At 39.0% G+C, this 21,485-nt stretch overlaps 1 protein-coding gene across 1 annotated transcript in view; it reads right to left on the bottom strand.

Annotated features, from left to right (window-relative positions):
• Positions 1-4,094: 4,094 nt before the first annotated feature.
• The window catches only part of kcnq5a (potassium voltage-gated channel, KQT-like subfamily, member 5a), a gene marked incomplete at both ends in the record, with an annotated part of 108,800 nt that continues 91,409 nt past the window's right edge, over positions 4,095-21,485 (bottom strand). The window contains 6 exons of the mRNA XM_080507803.1: positions 4,095-5,171; positions 5,368-5,494; positions 9,095-9,226; positions 13,958-14,066; positions 17,393-17,634; positions 20,082-20,135. Of these exons, the coding sequence (XP_080363929.1) occupies positions 4,095-5,171; positions 5,368-5,494; positions 9,095-9,226; positions 13,958-14,066; positions 17,393-17,634; positions 20,082-20,135 (1,741 nt within the window). The remainder of the gene's footprint in view (positions 5,172-5,367; positions 5,495-9,094; positions 9,227-13,957; positions 14,067-17,392; positions 17,635-20,081; positions 20,136-21,485) is intronic.

Genomic DNA, 21,485 nt, shown 5'->3' on the forward strand with positions numbered 1-21,485 from the left:
TGTAATTCCTTAACTGGCTGGATGTTCATGGGCTTTTAAGCATATCCAATTGCTTTGTTTGGCCTCTTTTCATATGTAGCAATGTCAAAAGTACAACAAATGGATTTTAATATTAATCATTATACTACCATGTCACAGTCTTAGGTTCCTACAAATCATCAAAATCAAATCTGTGCTTTCATTGTGAATATGATTCATCATACCAAAACATCACCTCTACTGGTTATAGTACATTTCATAATCTATCTAGCATTAACAATTTCAATTTCTGAGAATTTAATACATGTTATATTCTAATTCAATAGAGTTAATGTGCTAGGCAATGCACATATTCTGGCTGAATTCTGTCTGAAACAATAATGACAAATGATGTACATTTTTAAGACATTTAGAAAAAAGAAAAAAAATGACATAGTTTTGTGCATATTTCACCTTCAAAAGCATTCCCCCATTCAATAAGGAGGATGGTGATGGACACAATGCCACTTAAGACACTTAAGCGCAAGTTTTCAAAAGCCTGCAAGTAACATACAGCTTCTCAATAATGCGGAATAAATGCATTAGGATATGTTACAAGCTGACACATTTGAGTAATTTTAAGTGAGTGCCACAATCCCATTACATTTTGGAGGTACTTGAATATGTGTAAGAGCCACATTTGATCAGATGAGTTTCTGGACTGTCTCCTTGAGAGTTTGGCCCTGGATATAAGCATAAACTAAATGCAAAAAAAAATGTTGAATGTCTTAAAAAAGTGGATGATTGAGTCTTGAGATCACCTTCTCTACTCTATATGATTATGCGTATATAAAAACAATGACCTCACAGATGGATACATTATCGACAGACATACTAGATCAACAACACAGTGTGCCATCATTATTAGGTTCCCAGGCATATATGAACCGACTTGCTCTGTTATAAATGTAGCGTGTGCATTACAAAGTACCCTCTGACACTAAATTCAAAATTTTGCACGATTCCAGAGTGGGTAAAGCAAAAATAAAGTCAGTTACTTCAGCAGCCTTCAATCAATACTGATGCACACAGCACCCATTTAAATGGAAGGGTTTGTCAAAAAAAAAAAAAAAAAAAAAAACATTGAAGGAAGAGAACTTTGAATGGACTAAATTCAAATATATGTTTCTCATAAAAATCATACATATATCATTTACCTATTTGGCACTATCAAATTAGTCTTGATTCAATTGAATTTCAACTTCATCCTCTAATCCATCCAGATACTGTCACCTTCCATGATTAAAAGATCATTTCCATTGGCCACAATCTTTTAGTTAAGGCCGCCAGTGGAGCCAGTGTTTGGTCTTTCCACTCTGTGCTACTGTAGTAACATGGCAGTGCAACAATGGCAAGAAGAAAACCTGCTTTGTATCAATTCATCGATGGTTTGTTGTTGTTTGTTGGTAGGTGGAAGAATGAGAAATCTGTCGTGGTCAATTGTGCTCTCATGGAAATATGATAATGGGTAATACATGTAATTTCTGTCAATAGATTCCTCTCCATCGAGCTAACTCCACCTTTTAAAGTTTAGAATGATTGTTTTTACATGCAGGACACCAGCAAGTTTTAAAGTTTGCAGCAGCTTCGACATGCAGCATCTCATGCTTGGCTGAAAAGACTCACTTGATACGTCTGCTGCAATTCAGCACGCGGACCATTAGCGACTGCATTGTCAGGCATCCAATAGTTATCTTAAGTAATTACTGTTGGGCCCACCGCCCGCCCCCCCACCCACCCCATAGAGTCGCTTCTTTCAAATTTTACTACAATTTGCTGACAGATTTTAAAAAAGCGTTTATAGATTAGGTAACATCTCTGCTGCTGAATAGGATGAAACGCTTGTGGTTTGACCACATTCCATATATTTCACCTGTAACCCATTATGTCTTACAGGCACTCCCATTATGCCAAGCCTTACTCATTTTTGTTCTTTGAGTCATTGGGATTTTTTTTTAAACCATCTGTGATACTTATGAAAGCACAGCTAAAACATGACATCATATGTTGGTAAAGACTGTATAAGTGGAGTAAGTGGCTCTCCCCTTTGTCCAAGAGTCTCTAAACACAAGCACTTGTATGAAAAATAAGTCATTTGTCTTTTTCAGCTTTGCCACATTGGCTTCTTATGGAGCACTTGTTGGATGTGGGTATACGTTTCATGTGTTGACCTATGTGTGTGTGGGTGTGTGTGCGTGTGTGCGTGTGTGTGTGTGTGTGTGTGTGTGTGTGTGTGTGTGTGTGTGTGTGTGTGTGTGTGTGTGAGAAAAACGTTGTGTGTGCATGTACCTGCACCTTTTAGTTCCATGTCTTGTAGTGTTTTTGTTTTTTTTCTAACTTGCAACTCTTATTTTTTTTCCCTGTTTATCTTTAGTTTTTACAGGAAAAAGTTACAATCTCAACTTCTTTCACTATTTTGAGTGTATCAGAATTGCTGGAAGCTGTTTCCAAAGAAACTTGACACTACACAAAGCTTTTCTGGCAATAAATCAAAACATTAGCGATGCATTTACACAATCATGCCTACTTAGTACAAGTCAAACAGCAGGCTCAAATCAGCATTCCTTTTCTTGATGTTCATTGCAAATACGGCTACATTTTCCTTACTTTCTTCCAAACAATGATCATGAATATGAAAAATGTCAGCCGTTGTGTATAAACTCAATGAAATGACCTTTCCTCAAGCAAACATCTTTCACTGACTCAGGTGTTACCAGTCAAAAGCTTGGAAAAACCTTCTCATTCAATGTTTTTTCTTTTGCATTACATTATAGATTGCTGCTCAAAACGCGTTTTATATTTTAGATTCCTCAGAGTAGCCACTCTTTGCTTCGTTCACAGCGTTCTAAATCCTCGGCCTTTTCTCAGTGAGCTTCATGAGGTTGCCACCTGAAATGGATTTCACTTCACTACTGAGCCTCGTGAGGGTTCAGTTGTGGCATTTCCTGCCTTCTAAATTGGGTCGGGCTCATCGGTCGTGTTGTGCAGAAGTCAGGTCGGTGCCCAGCTGACAGCCCTTTTTGACAACTGTTAGAATTCGCATTATGGCAAGAACCAATCAGCTGAGCAACGAGAAGCGCCAGTCCTTCCAGGAGAGGCAGACCCCATCACCTCTGCTGCTGAGGATCAGTTCGTCTGGGTCACAGGCCTCAAAAAACACAAGTTAATGGCACCTCAGATTAAAGCCGAGATAATTGCATTGCTGGTGACACTGTTGGCGAATGATTCAAAATTGAAGGCAAACTGAACCAGCATGTCGACTACAGCTTCCAGTCTATGTTCAGTTGGACTATCATTTATTGTTCAACAGTACAATGAGCCCAAACACACCTCCAGGCTATGTGAGGGCTAATTGACCAAGAAGGAGAGTGATGGAGTGCTGCACCAGATGAGCTGCCCTCCACAGTCGCCTGACCTAAAGCCTGCGGATATGGTTTGGGATGAGATGGACCCTTCAAGTCCCAAAGGGCCGACAAGAGCACAGCATCTCCGGGAACTCCTTCAAGTCTGTGGGAAAACCATTTCTCATCACGGGAATGCCAAGAGTGTGCAAAGCAGTGTTCAAAGCAAAGCACGTCTATTTTCAAGAATTTAATAATAATAATAATAATAATATTAATAATTATAATATTTTCAAGAAATAAAAAACATGTTTTAAGTCATTTCTCCCTTTTTTGTTTACCACATGTGTTCATTCATAGTTATGATGCCTTCAGTGAGAAACTGAAATGTAAACAATCTAATGAATCTAAATCAAAAACATTGAACGAGAAGGTATGTCCAAAAGTTTGACTAGTAATGTATTTTGTCTCCCATGAGTTTGACTACTTGCATACATATTTATACATTCTGTTTTGTATAGGCTTTTGTCATTTCAATACTCCATAGTATCAAAATATTTGTATGCAACTGGACACAATCATGTCAGACAAAAGATGAGAGCAGGGTATGTACATATAGTACAAAGTATGTATTGATACAATTTGCAACACAATCTGTGTGGTGTCCTGTAAAAATACTTTAAAAAGAGGTTTTATCCATACCGATGTCTGCACACAGTATGCGAGTGTGTGTGGTTATGCCAGTTGTATGTGTGAGGGCTGACTGAGAAACTCCGGGTTTCCCATCGGATGCGACACAGCCTCCTCCACAGTCTGTAGAAGGTCTGAGGGGTTGCTTCCCAGTTCCTGGGACAAAAAATTGAAATGTTCTTCTTCTGGCTCTAGTTTGCAATCTCTTATGACTAGTTCTCTTCCATCCCAGCTGCCGAAGTCACCATGCGCATTGCCACGTTTGCTACGGTTGCTGCTGCTGCTGCTGCTGTTGAGCGCGGAGGAGAGACCCGGGGCAGGGCTGGTCTGAGGCTGGCTGAGATTATGCACAGAGAGGGACTTCCCCAGACTGTCTTCCCAGTCTGAGGGCACCCCGTCTGGGCTAGATGAGAGAAGCAGCAAAGGGTTGACCTCAAGGCTCATGTGCCTCCTCCACACTCCCACAGATTTCAAGCCAGGCTGCGCTCTTTCCTGGCCAGAGCAGCCCTCGCTGTCACCCTCTTGGTCGTCTTCCATACCACATCCCACAACAACAGAGGGGCCCAGGTTCTCCTCATCTCCCACAAGTTCGTCAGTCATATGTCCTGAGATGGGATCAGCAGGGCATCGGAGGTGGGAAGGGTGCACCATCGGAGGGAGCTGAAGGGTAAAACTGCCTGTCGAAGGAGGAGGGGGTGGCAGGTCAGGGAAGTGTGCTCTTTTGGTGGTACCATTGGGAGTGACGAGGGTTGGGTAGGGGCTGTCAGGTGGCAGTAGGGGTGATGGGGAGAGCGAGGCTGTGGAGGGGGGGTAGGAAGGAGGCGCTGAGTCTGGAGGGCCGTCATCATCTGCAGGTGCCAGAATCAGCCGCAGGCCCCTCGGGTTGACACCGTGGGAACGGTGCATGCCACTGTTATCTCCTCCCCTGCCAAGGGGGTCGCCACCTTGTGGGGAAGGAAGATCTCTGCCAAGGATGGAAGCTGAGTAGTCTGAGCCGTGGCGCTGGTGGTTTTCCAGCTCAAACAGAGGCAGGGAGGAGAGGGTGAGTGCTGACGGGCCTTTTTGTAGGACCTGGCGGTACACATCGAGCAAAGAGTCCAACTTCGACTCAATAGAAGTGACCTGAGTAAAAGAAAAAAGACGGAGGGAGTGAGAGCAGGGATAGATGAAGAGAGGAACCAACGAGCAAGGTAAGGTAACTGATCAGCCATAATAAAATAATGAGTCATGACATGCAGTGTATCATTTAAGAAAAACAACATTTAATTAAAAGAACTGTGCTGTTGTTGTTTTTCTTCGATTTCATTTCCTCACTCACCTGTCGTTCCACCTTACACACACGTCCCAGCATGCTCATGCCCTCCATGGATTCTCCATCAGGGTGAAGTTTATCTCTTGGTTTCTTATCCACAGGAATCTGGCCTTTTCCCAGAATTTGATCCACCCTAATACACGCACACGCACACGCACACGCACACGCACACGCACACGCACACACACACACACACACACACACACACACACACACACACACACACAGACACAGACACACACACACACACGCTGGTGTTATTATATGGGAAAATACTGATGTTGTAATGTAAGCAAGTATAAGTGTTTTATTTCACACTGACAGGCAACATAAACCTAAAGCAACAGCAGCATGTTAAGGTTAGCGTTAGTAAAACACATCACATGTGGTTAGAGAGATTCACTGTTATACAAAACCCTGGATATCAAAACTTGTTTGATTATGAGGAAGAATGGAATAACACAGAATCTGTGAATGTGAAACATTTCATACATAACACCAACAAGTTCAGAGGTGGTCAGTTTTCCCACAAACAACTATAACGTCATTTCTAAACACTATATGTCCAAATTATAGTTTTGCAACAGTACAACTTACACAACCATGGTGACTCTTGAAGAATATTGGGTTTTTTTTAAACATAGATTTCATTATAGCAAAGTCACACACACTATACTCTATTCTCCTCTACAACACTGGGAAAAGACAGTTAATACTGGGCTGCATTCAAATTCACAAAAGATCAAACAAAACTTAGAAGAAAATAAATCAGAGTATTGATTGAATGAAGTCTTTGAAGCACTAAAATGGTAAAAGTAGCAAAATTAAGTTGCAGCGAGTTGTAAATACAACGTGGATTTCAAAAAGGATGGCACAATGTTTAAAATGTAAAAAAAACCAGGTCAAAAGAAATTGTAATCGTGGATTTAATTCAACAGAAACCCAAGTAACAAAATCTTGATCTGTTAGGGATTTATTTCTGGACTTTTTATGAAGTGGATTTAAACTTTAGTTAACTATATTGTGGGATTGTTGGATATTTTTCTGTCAAACTCCCAACAGATGGATATGTTGTTAGTGATCCCACTGGAATAAAACAGAATTGGGCTTTTTTTTCTTCTTCTTACTTTTAAATTTGTGATATTTTGTAAAAGATTTTTGTAAATCAAAATAGGCGAAATATTGAGGTTGTTGCATCCGGTTTTAATGTAATTTTACACACTATCGCAAATTTTTTTTTGAATTTAGTCTGTTTTGTTTTGTCAGACATCATCAATTGGACAATTCTTCCAAACGGCCAAAATGCACGGAACGTTTTCAACATTCACACACAGAGTTTCCCCTCTCTGATAAGTGTATAGTAAACTATACTGTAAATGAGGCATAATGTGTTTGTACTCATGTTTCTACATATTACCATTCATCTGTATGCGACAGACATGGCATGTTAATCAACACTTTACCATGTGGCTGGAGTTTAACACGTCAAAATAATAACATTTTCGGGACCAAGTAGAAACTGGATCTCACTATACTGTCAAAATCACAATTTAGTAGTTGTCTAAACAATCTACAATTCATTCCATGTTCTGCTGTAAACTCCAACCACCTGGTTGTACGGGAAAGTTAATACAAATCTAAATAATTTGCATTTGTTTGCACTCAGTTTGAGGAGGTAGGTAGAAGATAGAGGCAACTGTTACTCTAAAACGAAACATTAAGTGAAGTAAAAGTAACCCCGAATCAGAGAGCTTCTTCTTGTTGTTGTTGTAATAATAGTTCAGCGCAGGAGTGGACATGTTCCTGGATCGATTACTTAGGCTGCGACCAGAGCCTGCTGCACTGGTCAGTCTGGAGAAAGGAGAAAGACGGGTCAGATCCATCACTCACACTCACACACACTCGCTTGAAGCGCCGATGCAAATAATACAAAAAAAATACGAGACACTACCCGTTGATAATCAATACACACAGAGATACACACAGAGAGAAAAAAAGGAATAAGATGTCACAAGGATGATGTTTGCGTGACTCAAATAATTTAAACCAGTAGGAATTACTGTCAAGACGGTCAATTATTAAATTCTGATCATATTTCTGATCTTTTTGGCATGTACTGTATGCAAACTGAATCTTTGGGTAAACTTAACAAATTTCAGGAAAAATCCATTATTGCACTCCCCTACTCTGTGTGTATCTACAATTTCTCAGCACACACACATACACACAGATAAAACAAACCCAAACAGTTATTTTCCAACATTACCACTGACAAATCGGTGTCACCACCAGATGGCAGTCAATACCAAGAGCTCTTACAAAATGTTACTGTAAACGTGTGACAGTATAAGTGTGATGCAGTGCCATCTGGTGAAATAGAACCTTTGTGTGAAAGAAATACTTTCAGCATGCAAGTAAGCAAAAAAAAAAAAAGTTTAATCAGTTACGGTAATATTAACACTAAAGGGTATCATAATGAATATTCATGTATAAAAAAAAAGTGTTGTAAATAATGACAAAAATTTGTAGTCAGGACACACAAAGTTTTTGTTAATGAATGCGTGGATATGAATCTGGTGTTCTATATTCCAACCTGTCATCTCAAAGATGCAAGTAGCTCTTGTTTTGTCTGCAGGCACCAGCAACTCAAACACAATGAGGCCTTCAAGCAGCTCAAATTCTGATCTTATTATGACACTTACAATGCACCACGAGTAAGTATAGGCAACCTGTTATAACTACAGTAAATGCCAAGATTATTAAGAATATAAATTTGAATAAAACTAAACTAATCCTAATTTATTAGCAGTCAAGGGTCTGGCTCAGGGACACACAGTGGTGACAAGTCAGCTGTGGGATTTGAATCTGCAAACCCAATCCCAATTCTGCTTCTCTAACCACCACTGCCCCAAAAAGGATGACTAAAGCTACTGATGATGAAAGAAAACACAAATTTAAGAGCATTTCATGACCCTACACTTCAGACCACTTTATAATTAACATCCACCAAATTCCATTTGGATTATAAAGGGAATTATTGTTAGAATTTGACATTTGAGCTCCTCAATGGCCTCAACATAGACTACTTATTAAACGATTAACTATAACCATACCTGGGCCAACACATGATGTTTCTTTTTTTGTGACTCATTATGTCAAATAGCAAATGTTGTGTTATAGAAATAGTCCATGATTTTTCTTTTGCATTGACAAAAATACATTTTCAGTTTCAAGGCTATTTCTTTTTTTGTTGTTGTTGTGATACGTTTCATGAATGTTGTTTGACCCAGGTACAGTGTGTTTGTTGCGGTAAAGTTAGTGGGGAAGCGGATGTGAGTCGGGACGGGGCAGGTAGGTCTAACCCCGGTGCAGACTGTTTCCTCCGGGACTGGCTGTAATATAAATGCAGAGAGGGAGCGGAAAAGGTCTTGACACGATTGCTGAAAGGTCTTGGAGGGGGACCCACTACAGTGTCTAGTCTGGGAGAGAGAGGGAATACAGTACACACACATATACACACACACACTCGGAGTGAGAAAGATGCTGAAAGGAGAATGTATTTTCTTTAAAGAGTTTCAATAAAGTGATGAATAAGCAATCAAACTATGAACAACAGCTGCTTGAACATCTACAGCTCATGTAAATATACATCATTAAAAATATGTATTTAGTGCTGCTTTACCATGTATAGAATCATTGATATGATTTTTAGAGAAGGTGTGTTGAGTTTGACCTGGTCTGAAGGCTCTTGATGCGACAGAGCATGTCCAGGTGTCCTGCAGAGTACTGCTCGATGACGTCCTTCACGTCGTACGGGCGCAACGTCTCCTTGAACTTCTTCTTCGCAACGTGGAACTTCATGATCCTTCGGGCACATGCAAAACACAGACACACAATTGATAATGGCGATATCGAATAAATGTCTGCTTCAGAACCACAGCAGCTTTCTCTTTTTGAATCATATTCTATGCAATTTTATGTCTTTGTATTATTGTGTGAGCTTAAATAGATATTTGTATAAGTTTAATAGTTTGTAAATCAGTTGTTAGGAGTATTTTTAGTTATAATTCCTTACATTGTTGACTGGTTAAGTAGCTATAGAAAATGGATAGAAATATATCGGACTATTTATAATTACAGTAAGAACAGGATGGAGATAAAAACACAGGGGTAATTACAACAGTCGACCATTAGATGGTAGCAGTTTCCTTGAGAAACTTACTAGAGGAATCTCAGTTTTGAATTGCACTTGTTGAACTTTTTTTTTTTTTTCTTGGCGCGTAATGAAGATGGCATACAATCTCTGATACATTTAGAGAGTATTTGCTGGGAAACCAGGGTCTCCCAGTTATCTTGTCAAACCCATAACAATCAGAGTGAATGAGCATGAAACCCAAGTGTCGTTTTTCTGTCTCCTGCTATTTGGCAAACAGAGCCACTGCTGAGCGAATAATATTGATGCAGGTAAGGAGATCCATGTTCTCAATCCACTTCGACTCCCCGGTGGCTCCTGCTTGTTTCCAGTTGTCTGTTTTTCTCACTGCCCAAATGGAAGCGGCAGTGACAGACGAGCCACTGTAATAACAGTCCTGACAGTGGAGGGGGTGTCCAACCCTCAACCCGACACCCTGGGAAAGCCCGAGGCCTTGACTGCCCGTGGAGGTGACCTGCTGTGCGGGCAGTCCGGCTGGGATTCAGGAGTGAACTGTGTGTGTGTGTGGGGGGGGGGTTGTGTGTGTGTGGAGCGCTGGTGATTGAGTACAAATGCTTCATGTTTTCACAAAAGAATCAGTGCCAAGGTTCAAAACAGAAAAGCTTCCTAGAAAAACCAATTAGTGAGAGCATTTTCACATGAAACTACATACAATTCAACAAAAGATACTTGACAGAATTAGGTAGATAACGACAAGTGCCTCTACAGAAACACATACATTAGATTAATTAATACTCTAGGACTACTGTGGAGGGCCATGGATTGTACTAGATTCTGCACAATATGAATATATTAATGGTAAAAAGTTGCGGGTTTCACGGGTATGATTAAGCTACTTCTCCTTCAGAGCGTCAGCCAATTTGTAATATTTTATTTGCATGTTGTGTCTGGTAATGGTGATTAAGTAAGTACTGGGAAGCACAGCCACGAGAAAGAACAATATACCCTGGAAAGATAAAGATGCACTTTTATATTGATTTGATTCATAATCCCTTAAAGCCAGAGGGGGAATAGCCAAATCACCTCAGGCTATACAATCCCTAGGTCTTACTGAGATCAGAACAGTTTTATTCGGTATCTTACTGACTTGAATTGAGAGAGAAACACTGAATCAGGCATAGTAAATTGAATCGGGTCAACTGGACATGGTCATATGTCCAGGAAGACCTTTTGTCTCTTATTTAAGTGGCTCCATCAGTTAATTCTGTTCATTAGACTCATCTAGTTAGTAATTTCCTTTTAGCTGCCTCCCACCTGGACATACAGACGGAGTACGATACAGTTACTCGAGAGGAACGCCACACGTGAGCAAAACACTTCCCTCATAACAAAACATTCCCATATTTGTGTCCAGGGTGGGTTTGGGTGTCGGAGCCATTCTCTTTTAGACATGTTTTGCCTGTGTGCACCTGGGATCTTCCAGGTTTCCTACTGCTGTTCAAAAACATGCATTTGTAGTTAATTGATGTCTCTACGTTTGCCTGGAGTTGTAAATGTGATCATTTATGACTGTTTGTTTCTCTGTGTTTGTCTCGTGATCGGCTGGAGGACTCTGCCTTCACACACAGTCAGATAGGACCTGCTCCATCCTTGAGCTGGATAAGAAGCAGTAGAGAAGAAACATGGAACCATGGATTTATTGTGCTCATATACAGTATAATTTTATGACAACTGCACTCTAAATACCTGGTGCTGTCATTACTATTATCATCATATTAATAACAATTTCTATTCAAAACTGTCATACGTATTAAACCCACATGTTTTTAGGTTGATTATATTTAAAGAATAAAGCTGTCAAACATTATTTTTCTATATTTCAAAACATTTCAATTAGCCTGTGGGCTGACATACTCAGAGTAGTTCCACTAGTTTACGCATATACTCACTTAAAAATAAATTACTTTAATATATGTGAATTGAGAATATTATCAACTGCTGAAACACACATGTGATATCTTCTATTAGTCTATAATGAGTAAATACGCTATTGGTTTGATAGATGGGCTGTGATTTTAACAGATAAATCAAATAAATGAAGACTATTCAAAAAGAACAAAAGAAATCTGAGTGAATCATAACACTAGTAATAAGTAACCATATCAACTCGGAACGATTAGATACAGAACTAAATCTTAACCTTGGCGCAGACTTTCATCTTGTATTTTCACATCTTTTCTTTAATTTGTCAGAAAAACTGTTGTTGTTGTTTTTTTTACAGTAATAATTAATTTCTTTTGCAGTTTTGTAACCTGAGGTCAAATTCATATAAACAAGTTTTTCTGGATTTATAATGAGCATTTCATCCCCTCTTTGATTCGAATTATTTTATATTATGCCCGCTAATGGTCAATTTTATGTTCTAAAAAAATTAAGAACGCAACATCTGGATATTTAATAAATTGGAGAATATTGTTACAATTACATCATAGTTGAACCAGCAGCCAATTTTCTCACCGAAGCATTTTTTGAAATGGAAATCCTACTTTATTGAGGGTTCATACGACACCTTTTTTTTAACAATGAAAAATATGGCGAGTGTGAGAAGAAGCGGTGGAGTGAGAGAATCATTCGGCGCCAGTTGGATAAACACTTGCTCAGAGGGTGCCGGTGCCAGGGTAAGAGACCGGGCTCTGCTGAAACACACCCGCACGCACTCATTCACGCACACACCAAACAAAACACTGAGCGAGCGCTAAACCGCCCAGAACACGCCTCAGGCAAAACTTTCCAACTCAGCAGTAGGTCATATAGATTAAGACGGAAAGATGCAACAAAAACAAAAGAAAAATAGCAAAATTTAAAAAAACCCAACAAAAACATTCAAATGGCATTGAGAACCAAAACACTAGTCATTTTATCATTCAGAGTCTGTATAGTGTGGAATAAATTCACTCCCTTGAGGCTATGACTGCACCAGCAATCATTTATGTTGCAGAAGAAAAATTTCTGTGTTTGAAACCAAACCTCACAGACTGAAATGGGCAAACGTCCCAAACATCCCATTCATGCAGGGCATCATTTACTCATTCAAGTCCAGCACAATGAACCATTCATGATCTTTTAGATCGATAGATATGGATCTTAAGCAGCCACGAAGAATGGTGGACAGCAAATCCATGAGTGGAGGGCGAGAGCGGATCTCAACAGCTTAACGGCGAGAAGATTACATTACACAAAAGATCATGCACCCGACATAAAAATGGAGGCAGCTCAGTCACATCGACTGCTTTTGGCTTCAATGACCTGTCACAGCGGCTCCAAAATCAATACAAATAGGTGAAAAAAAAAAAACATAGAAGGGGAGATAATTGTGTAATGAGGTGCCCTTTCAGATATCTCACACGGATACAAAATACCTAGAAGTATATGACACAGAAGAGCAGAAGAGATTAAAAGGCATTACCAGCCAATGAGTGAGTAAATAAATTCCTAAACACTAAAATGATAAAAAAAATATATATTTTGATGTTGATTAAGGATTTTTACTTAACTGAACAGTAAGATCAGACAGGAAATCCAAAGTAAACGAAAATGACTATTACAGACTGAAGCCAGCCAATCATCTTAGTAATACTTCATTAAGCGCTTGAGGAAATTCTTTCAGTTTAGTCAAAGTAATAATCTCATTCATTAACTTTATTAATGGAACTTAAGATAATGAATTTGATTACGTTTGAATAACTTGATTCATTTAGATGTTACCAATTGAAGGAATTTAGTTAAGTTGGTCCAACTATTTTCTTTTTTCAGTGTACAATTTGCACTCACTCTTCTCTGTTAAAATTGTAGATTATTGGTGATTACCCCCTGTATATTGGTTTTAGGTCTGTTTAAAACTTAAAAACACTGATCAGCAAGGTCTTGTGTTTTGTTTTTAATACATTTGCAGGCACAGCCTCTCCATCCCATCATCCCTCACATTTTTAGGAACCTTTTCTATTCTTTTGTGTTTTGACACATTTGGGCACTTAGTAAAACATTATGTTGCCAAATAAAATGACTTAGTCTCTGTATCACTGATTAGCAAGGGAATAAAACAACAATTTCAATGCCTTTACTTCATTTCTTTAACTATATTTACTTTAGTGACTTGAATTTGAATTCTATTGACAAACGGCTGAGGAGCTTTTGAGTAAAAGTTTTACTTTACATAGCAAATTAGTTGCTATTTGCAGATTTATTTGTTGAACTATTTCCTCATATGTAAGGTTTCTGACACTAATCCTAAAGCTATTGGTATTAGCATGAGTGAGACATTGCAGCCAAAAAGGTTCAATTCCTCATTAGAGAACTGCAGAATCTGAAAAGTTTTATGTACTTTGATGGTTAAAAGATGCTTTGGACAAGAGCGTCAGTGATGAAGCAGCAGCAGGAGCTCACCTGACAGCTCTGATGACAGCCTTGAGGGCAGCTGACAGATCCTCCACTGTAACATCGCAATGGCAGCCTCTGTCATCAAAAGAATCCTCTGTGGTCATGCCCGTGTCCGCTGCAAGAGACAGAATGTTGTTTCATCAATAAACGCAGCCCCGTGGAAAATCGTTTCCAGTCTTAAAACTCATAAAATATGCTCCACATTGCTGGCATTGACAGGAGTCTCCACAAATGGTTCGAACTGATTCTATTTTGGCTTGAAGGAGGTGAAAATTTATGTTCTGCTTGGATCAAATCTTTAGGAATGGGCAGAAATCTGCCAGCTCAGCTATGTAAGGTGAGAAAGAAGAGGGCATATATCCTTAATGCTGCCAATAATTACAAAAGTGGGGGATATGGACAGAAAGAGCAATAGGAAAAAGAGAAATGCCCAAAGGGCAAGATGGAAAGAGTGTGGATGATGGTTAAAAAGTGGATTAAAAAATGCCATAAAATCAGTTCAGACCAACGATACAAGTGAATATGAGGAAAAGCTTTTAAGAGCTTTTAAAATAATTCAGCGATTTAATCCGATTGTGGAGAATTATGTGAGGAAAAGCATTGGGGCAAAACAAACTGTAAACACATACTGTAGATCAATGTCTTACAACATTTTTGTCCACCTTCTGATCGCTGAAAACCAAAACATTACAGTAACCCAACACATCCACTCTCAACTATAAACAAAAGCCTTCAAGATAACAGCAATAGGTGGTTTTACCAGGTTTGCTCGAAATTCCAGAAAGTCCCTTAGCGTGGTTTTCTTTTGCAAGAATAATTCTGATGCCTTCAGGTGAGGTTGTGAATGTCTGACATAGAGTGTTATAACTTCATGCATAGTTCATGACATTTCAAGTAATTGTGCTTTGAGAAGATATAACATCTGTTGATTTACCCCCCACAAAAATGGAAGACAAAATAGACTATGATATTACTCTACATAACTAAAATTAAAATAGTTCCAAAAATTCTTTGGTTTGATATCCTTGGAAAAAAAAACTTTTGTCGAAATGTGCAGACTGTGACCGATTGAAGCTCATCCTAACTGTAAATAACTTTACGCTTAAGAGAATAAAAAAATTAAATAACAATGTAGATAGACGATAATGATCCAAAAAGAAAATATTGATGTGTGATTTCAAATAAATTACAATGTACCAATGAAAAGAAATGCACTTTGGCAGTGATTTCATCATTATGACTACATGGATGATCCTCAAACCAGTTTGACTTAAACTAAATTGTTGATTCAATTCTGAGTTCCTTGTAAAAACCAACGATGTAATGATGGCCAATAATATAATCACTTTGGCATTTTTCAATGTAATAAACTCCCCTGTTGTAATAACCACATTCGATCCATTATATTAATGATATTGCTGATCAAAAATAGTTATAGTGGATGGGGCAGTCATTAGATTTATTCTCAGAGGATACTCACTCACTCTTTTAGAATTTAATTACAATATTGGCAAGTTATTATGTTATCGACTTTATTACATTGAGAAATAATTTATTGGATGTTACATACCTTAGCTATCCTTTAACCAGAGAAAATCCCCCAAACAAGCCAAAAACATATTATAGATTATTCTTAAAACAAACATAAACACAACCTTTCAAGACCTACTTGGTCATTGTCATTGTGATTTTATGAAGTTCAGTGCCACATTGTATACCAGTCAGGATTAAGCACTGAGGTTATCCAGCCTTGTTTCCAGGGCTCTTTGGATTTGCCTGCTCCGAGGTTGTCTCGTTTAGAGTCGGACTTGTCAAAGAAAACCAGGAAGTGACACTTCAGATCCAGAACAAACCTGAGTCTATTGCTTTTTTGTTGGAAGCTCCTGCTTTTCTTTATTCATGACAGTGGTTGTGTTCGGCTTTACTGTTGTTTTTTTGGTAAATCTCAGGTAAAACAAAAGGAGTCTACAGCCTTTCTTGGCAGCAATCTATCAGGGCACAGGAATAAAACCTACCTGAAGATCAATGATTCACCTGTTCACACATGCCCGGGGTAAAACCTGAAACCTTTCTCTGGCATTTAAACACAGCATTCATGATCTTTTAGGGTTCAAAAGCCCTCGGGAGTGTATAGAAAGTGGCTGCCGGGACATAGGCAACTCTCTCCCGGGGTTTGGTTCAGTCTTCTGCCCTTTCCTCGACCCCGTCTTGACTTGTTCTGCTCCTATCGTCAGGTGAAGGCTGAAGCTTGATCTAAGTGAAGTTGGCTCAGTAAAACTTCCCCAAACACAATATTCTTCTCTTATTCCACACAATCTAACAATCACACTCATCAATGTTAAAAGACGGGTCTGTAGTAACACTCAACCACTACAAACTCCACAAAGTGGCTCACTGGGGAACCAAAGGCGAAGCTCAGAAACTGGGAAAGTCGAAACAAGAAAACTTTTAAAAGAATAATACATGAAGCTGAATGTCTGATTTGACAGAAAGTCAGAGTGACCACACACACTTGGCCGACTGGAAAGAGTCCTCAAAGGAAACCTGAATGTTAATCACAACATCTACAGAATACAGAGAAACATCTGGGCAGGTCTGAGGAGTTTTAATGAGATATGCTGTGGAGAGTTCAAATTGAACTCTTTTTGGCAACAGCCATAGAGGCAAAACAAAAGGGAACACCTTGCCAGCACCTTGGCAACGAACTCAACGAGCTCAACTAAACCTAAATCCAACTAAATCCATTTTAATAGAAAGTTTCAGATGCTAATGTCGTGAAGTCAATCAAGAAAAAGAGAGGCTGGCTTGGAATGAATGAGTGAGGTAGACAAAAAAAGCCTCATGACATTTGATTTATTGATCTAATTATTTAAATTGCATGAATGAAAGGTAATAAGGATAATATTTGAAGAGAGATTTAATATTGTGTACATCTGTCTGTCTATATTTGTGTTCCTTTTTTTCCCAAAAAATATCAGAAGTGTAAAAAAAAACATTTTGTGTTTATCTGAACAGTTTTTTATATTGAACACACGTCTACTAAACTCCATCAGTTTTAATCACATCTGTATCTGTTTTGAATTACTAGATGTTTCAGAAAACGTCAATTTATTTATTGATTGATTCAATTAACTTTTTTTTATTAATTAATTCAATTACAAATGACAGCCCATATTTCAGTTTTCACAAATATGTAAAAATATCCTCAAACTAATAAAAAAAAAACAATATTTGTTTATATCTCAAAGACTTGAATTGTGTATTCTGTATATTCCTGTATACTACCATTCGGTCCCTTCATCAAAAGTATTATCAGAATCACAAATTCTTCCTTGAGCAAACCAAAAAATGGAAATGATCTTTTTTAGTGAACCCGACTCCCAAAATATCCAACTAAGTTGTGGTGATAAAGGTCATGGGTCACACGGGCTGCAGGCTCACCATCCGGGACCGCGGTGCGACTCTGACTCTTCAGCCTCAGTGACGGCCTGAACCGGGTCCGGTCATTGAAGCTCCAGCTCTTCTGCACCTTGGCGGGGCTTCCCCCCATCAGCTCGGCGCTGCCCACCACCTCGTTCCCCGGAGAACAACGCTGACGGTCGTTCATGGAGGTTTGCCTGCTCTTCATGCTCTGACCGCGTGGACTCGCCATCCGGACCCGCTCCTTGAAACTCAGCTTCTGACTGAGGGGTGGGGAAGGAGGCACACAGGGAGGAGGAGGACAGAGAGAAACATTCAAAGAAACAAAAGGGATTTGAGACGGGGTGGTAGTGAGGGGGGGTGGGGGTGTGGGGGGGGGGGCAGAAGTGGTGATCAGAGATAGATGGACAGGGACACAGTGAGGGGGCAACGTCGAGATAAAAGATGAAGGTGACGGAGGAAGAAAGTGTTTGACAGAGGTTGGGGTTCATAGACAGACACAGGCAGAGAGACAAAAAAAGAAAAAAAAGGAAAGAAAAAAAAACGCTGTCAACACCTATTTCCTGTTAGAGAGGGGGAAGAGTTCAGATCGCAGACACAGGGCAAAGTTCTGTCTTTTCCTTCAGACCAAACACTGCTCATCCAGCTGACATGCCCAAAACACCCGCACAGAGCCAGACCGTCTGCCAAGCCGCCAGAACGGACCGCAGTCAAGTTCTCTGAGCTTTCAGCAAAATCCTCAGCCCGACACGTAGCACCACTCCATTACCAACACATTCCTTCTGAGGCAACAACAAACAAATGACTCCATATTTGGGATTTGAACAATACTGAGCTGCTTTTGATACACTCTCAGGTCATTGACATGCAAAGAGAAAATTAATCTTTCAGAGATAAGACATAGAAATGTATTTCCTAGAATCACATAGCTATAATTAAAATGTTCAGGTTTTACTTGATCAGGTATACTGCTGCTCATGGTAAGTTGCTATGGTTGATGATACATTTAATTTCAACAAGGAAAACAAAATAAAATGAGTGAAGTTGTATCTTCTATTTTGATCTGCTGCTTTGTGAACACATTTAAATCAATACCATTATGCAATATTATATCACATTACTAATAGAAGTCTCACCAGCAACTATTTGTCTTTTTCTTTTGCCATCATTTCAAAATAATCACTCATAATTTTTGAACTTCTTTAAAAAAAATCAAAACACACTAAATAGAAGTAAAAGTGGATTAGTGGAGATGCAAAAAGAGACCTAATTCAGTAAACAAGCATGCAATGCAGGAGGCCAGAGGGAAAACAAAGAGTGAGATTTGAAAGATGCAGAGCTTCAGCACAACTTCTAAGCCACAGATTGATTTCCGAACACAATCAAGTTTTTATCCGTCTGTGAAGAAGTAACGGTATCTTTTATTTACCTCCTCCAGGAGCTACAGTATGTCTTTTTATTGTTGGTGTGCCTGTTAACAGCATATTACAGGAGATTTGGCAGACTAACAGATGATATATACGTAAATGAAGAATTGATATTCTAAATCCATAGGAGAAATTCAGATTTCAATAGGATTTGAAAATGATGTTGAAATTTAACAGGCTGACTAACCACGTGTCGATAAACATAACCTCTAACCCTGCAATATTCTGGACACCAAATCTATAGGAAAGTATTACTATGATCCTGATGCATAAGTGTGTATATGTAGCATGGAAAAGGGGGGGCGGAGGTAGATTATGCTTTCTCTGAGCATGTTTTTGTTTTGCTGCTGTTATTTTACTTGTCTATGAAAACCTGTGAAAATGTCCACCAAAATGTACACAAGTAAGAAAAAAAAATACCTTTACACAGTATACATTCTGTGTTCTAACTACAACCAAAGTGATCACTGATTCTTTATCAATATACAAACATATAAACGGTGCATTCTGTGTACAATGAATCAACCCTGATGATTAAAAACGACTGAAAAGAGAAGTGCAAATATAATGCAGGACACATGCACTTGCAAAGGGAAAAGATTGGAAAAGATACTACACCTTCGTTTGTTGTTAAAGGATCATTTAGGGTAAATATTCCAGCCCCATGAATTACCCATTTTATTTCCTCCATGTGCTTTGACCTAATTCAATCTTACAAAATATGGAACCTTTGCCTTCAGAAACCCTCAGTAAAACTACATGTGTTTTCTTATTTCAAAGAGTCTTTGTTTACAAATAATGTGATTACAATACAAGACATTCATGTGGCTGGACAAGGACATTTATGTGGAATTAAAGACATATAAGAATTAAGAATAATTAAAATAAAGGGGAATTTAAATCCTGTGATAGTACTTTTCAGTGCAGAATCAGAATATTCAAAAATATGTTAATATTTTGTTTTAATTCTTTTTTCTGGCTATTTAACTCATTTAAAACTATTATTCATGCAATTATGCAATATTTTACAGAAGTACTTTGTCTTTAAAGAAGCATAGACTTATACTATTCATTTAGGTGGAATTCCCCTTTAATTTGTAACAGGGTTTGTTTGCATTCGACAGGCAGCAGGCAACAGAGTTCATCTCCGATAAAAGTCCTTTAAGGGACAAAAGGGAAGAGACGACTGTCTGTGTTGTCCCCCATGCTATTAGTCAGTCATTCCCACAGGTTTCTGGGCTGGGGGGGGGGGCAGAGAGGATGCTGGGTAGTGCTGCAGGTACCTCCTATATTTCCGAGAATACCTTCTGAAGAGTCTCCCATTACTTAGACCCTTACTAGAGCATGAGGGGGGAAGAGAGGGGTGAGGAGGGAATGGAGAAGAACATGTTACATGAGGAAGATTAAAAGAAGGGTTCAGGAGTGTTGTCGGTTGTAAGTACTGTTTGCACAATAAACATTTAGTGGAAGGTCAAGGGACACTTGGGAACGGAAGGGAAAGTCATCTCTCATTTTCTGATGATGCGCTTTTACACTATGATGCATGACATTAGTGTTTCCCAAGTTACAAACTGTTACTCTCGGCATGTGCAACTCAACCTCTATTTCCCCTCAAAACAATCAATGAGGCGAATAGTTTTTTTTTCCTCACTGGATTTTGCTTAAAAAACACCCAAAATCATCACATTTTAAGACGTGTGCTTATCATGCGTTACTCTAGTTTACTAGTTTCTCAGTCTGTGCACGGGGAAAACAAAAAATAAATATAGAAACAAATGGTAAATTCAGAAAGATGATTGTACGTCTTACAAGAAGACTGCTAAATTGTGAGGCGCTCATTTTGAGTTAAATGGAGTTTTTCATGACTTTTGTGCTCAGATAACATTCGCACACCATAAAAGAGCAAACATTGATCTGCATTAAATTAAAATATGAGACTAGTGTATGGCTTCAATAGTCAAATTAAGTTGTTTAATGGAGCGTCGATTTTTCAGTTTGCGCTGGTTGACATTTAGAGGAAACTGCACCTCTCCGAGCAAACACAACCGTGCAGTTTTTGGATTACGACGACTCCATATCAGATTTAATTTGATTCTTTTAATAATTGAATTTGACTGATGTTTTTTTTTTCTTTTGTGTGACAGACTCAAATGACATTTACTTCTTCTTCACCTCGAGTTCAAGTGAAATTCTCCAGTTCAGTTTGCTCAGATTTAAGTGAATGCTGCTTTTTGAGCAGTGCTGTGGAATAAAAAAAAAGAAAAGAAGGACTTTTATAAACATGATCACATGTATGTTTTGTAATAAACCTTGTTTGATTTTCCCCTGGGAAGTCAGCGGCAGCTTTGAACACGCCCTCCAGGGAGAAAACATCCAGATTGGAAGTAGGGAAAGTGACATTTTTTACCACATCAATCACATTAGACTTCACTGTACGTGGGGGTATTAGGCAGAATTTATGCACACGAACAGGCACACCTGTCTCTACGCATAAAGTGAGAATTAAACACCCACGAGCCTTCATTGCACCATGCATTTTTCCGCCAGAAGCCGGGCCTCAGCATGATGTCGGCCGCGGCACGTTGCGGTGCGCCTAATGTTTACTGCTGCTGGTGTTTACAAGTCTGCTTAAACGAAAACCGCCAGCTGTTTACCACGGCACCTACCGCCGCCGAACAGCCACGAGG

Source organism: Blennius ocellaris, assembly GCF_963422515.1.
Source record: "Blennius ocellaris genome assembly, chromosome: 13".
NCBI classification, from domain to species: Eukaryota; Metazoa; Chordata; class Actinopteri; order Blenniiformes; family Blenniidae; genus Blennius; species Blennius ocellaris.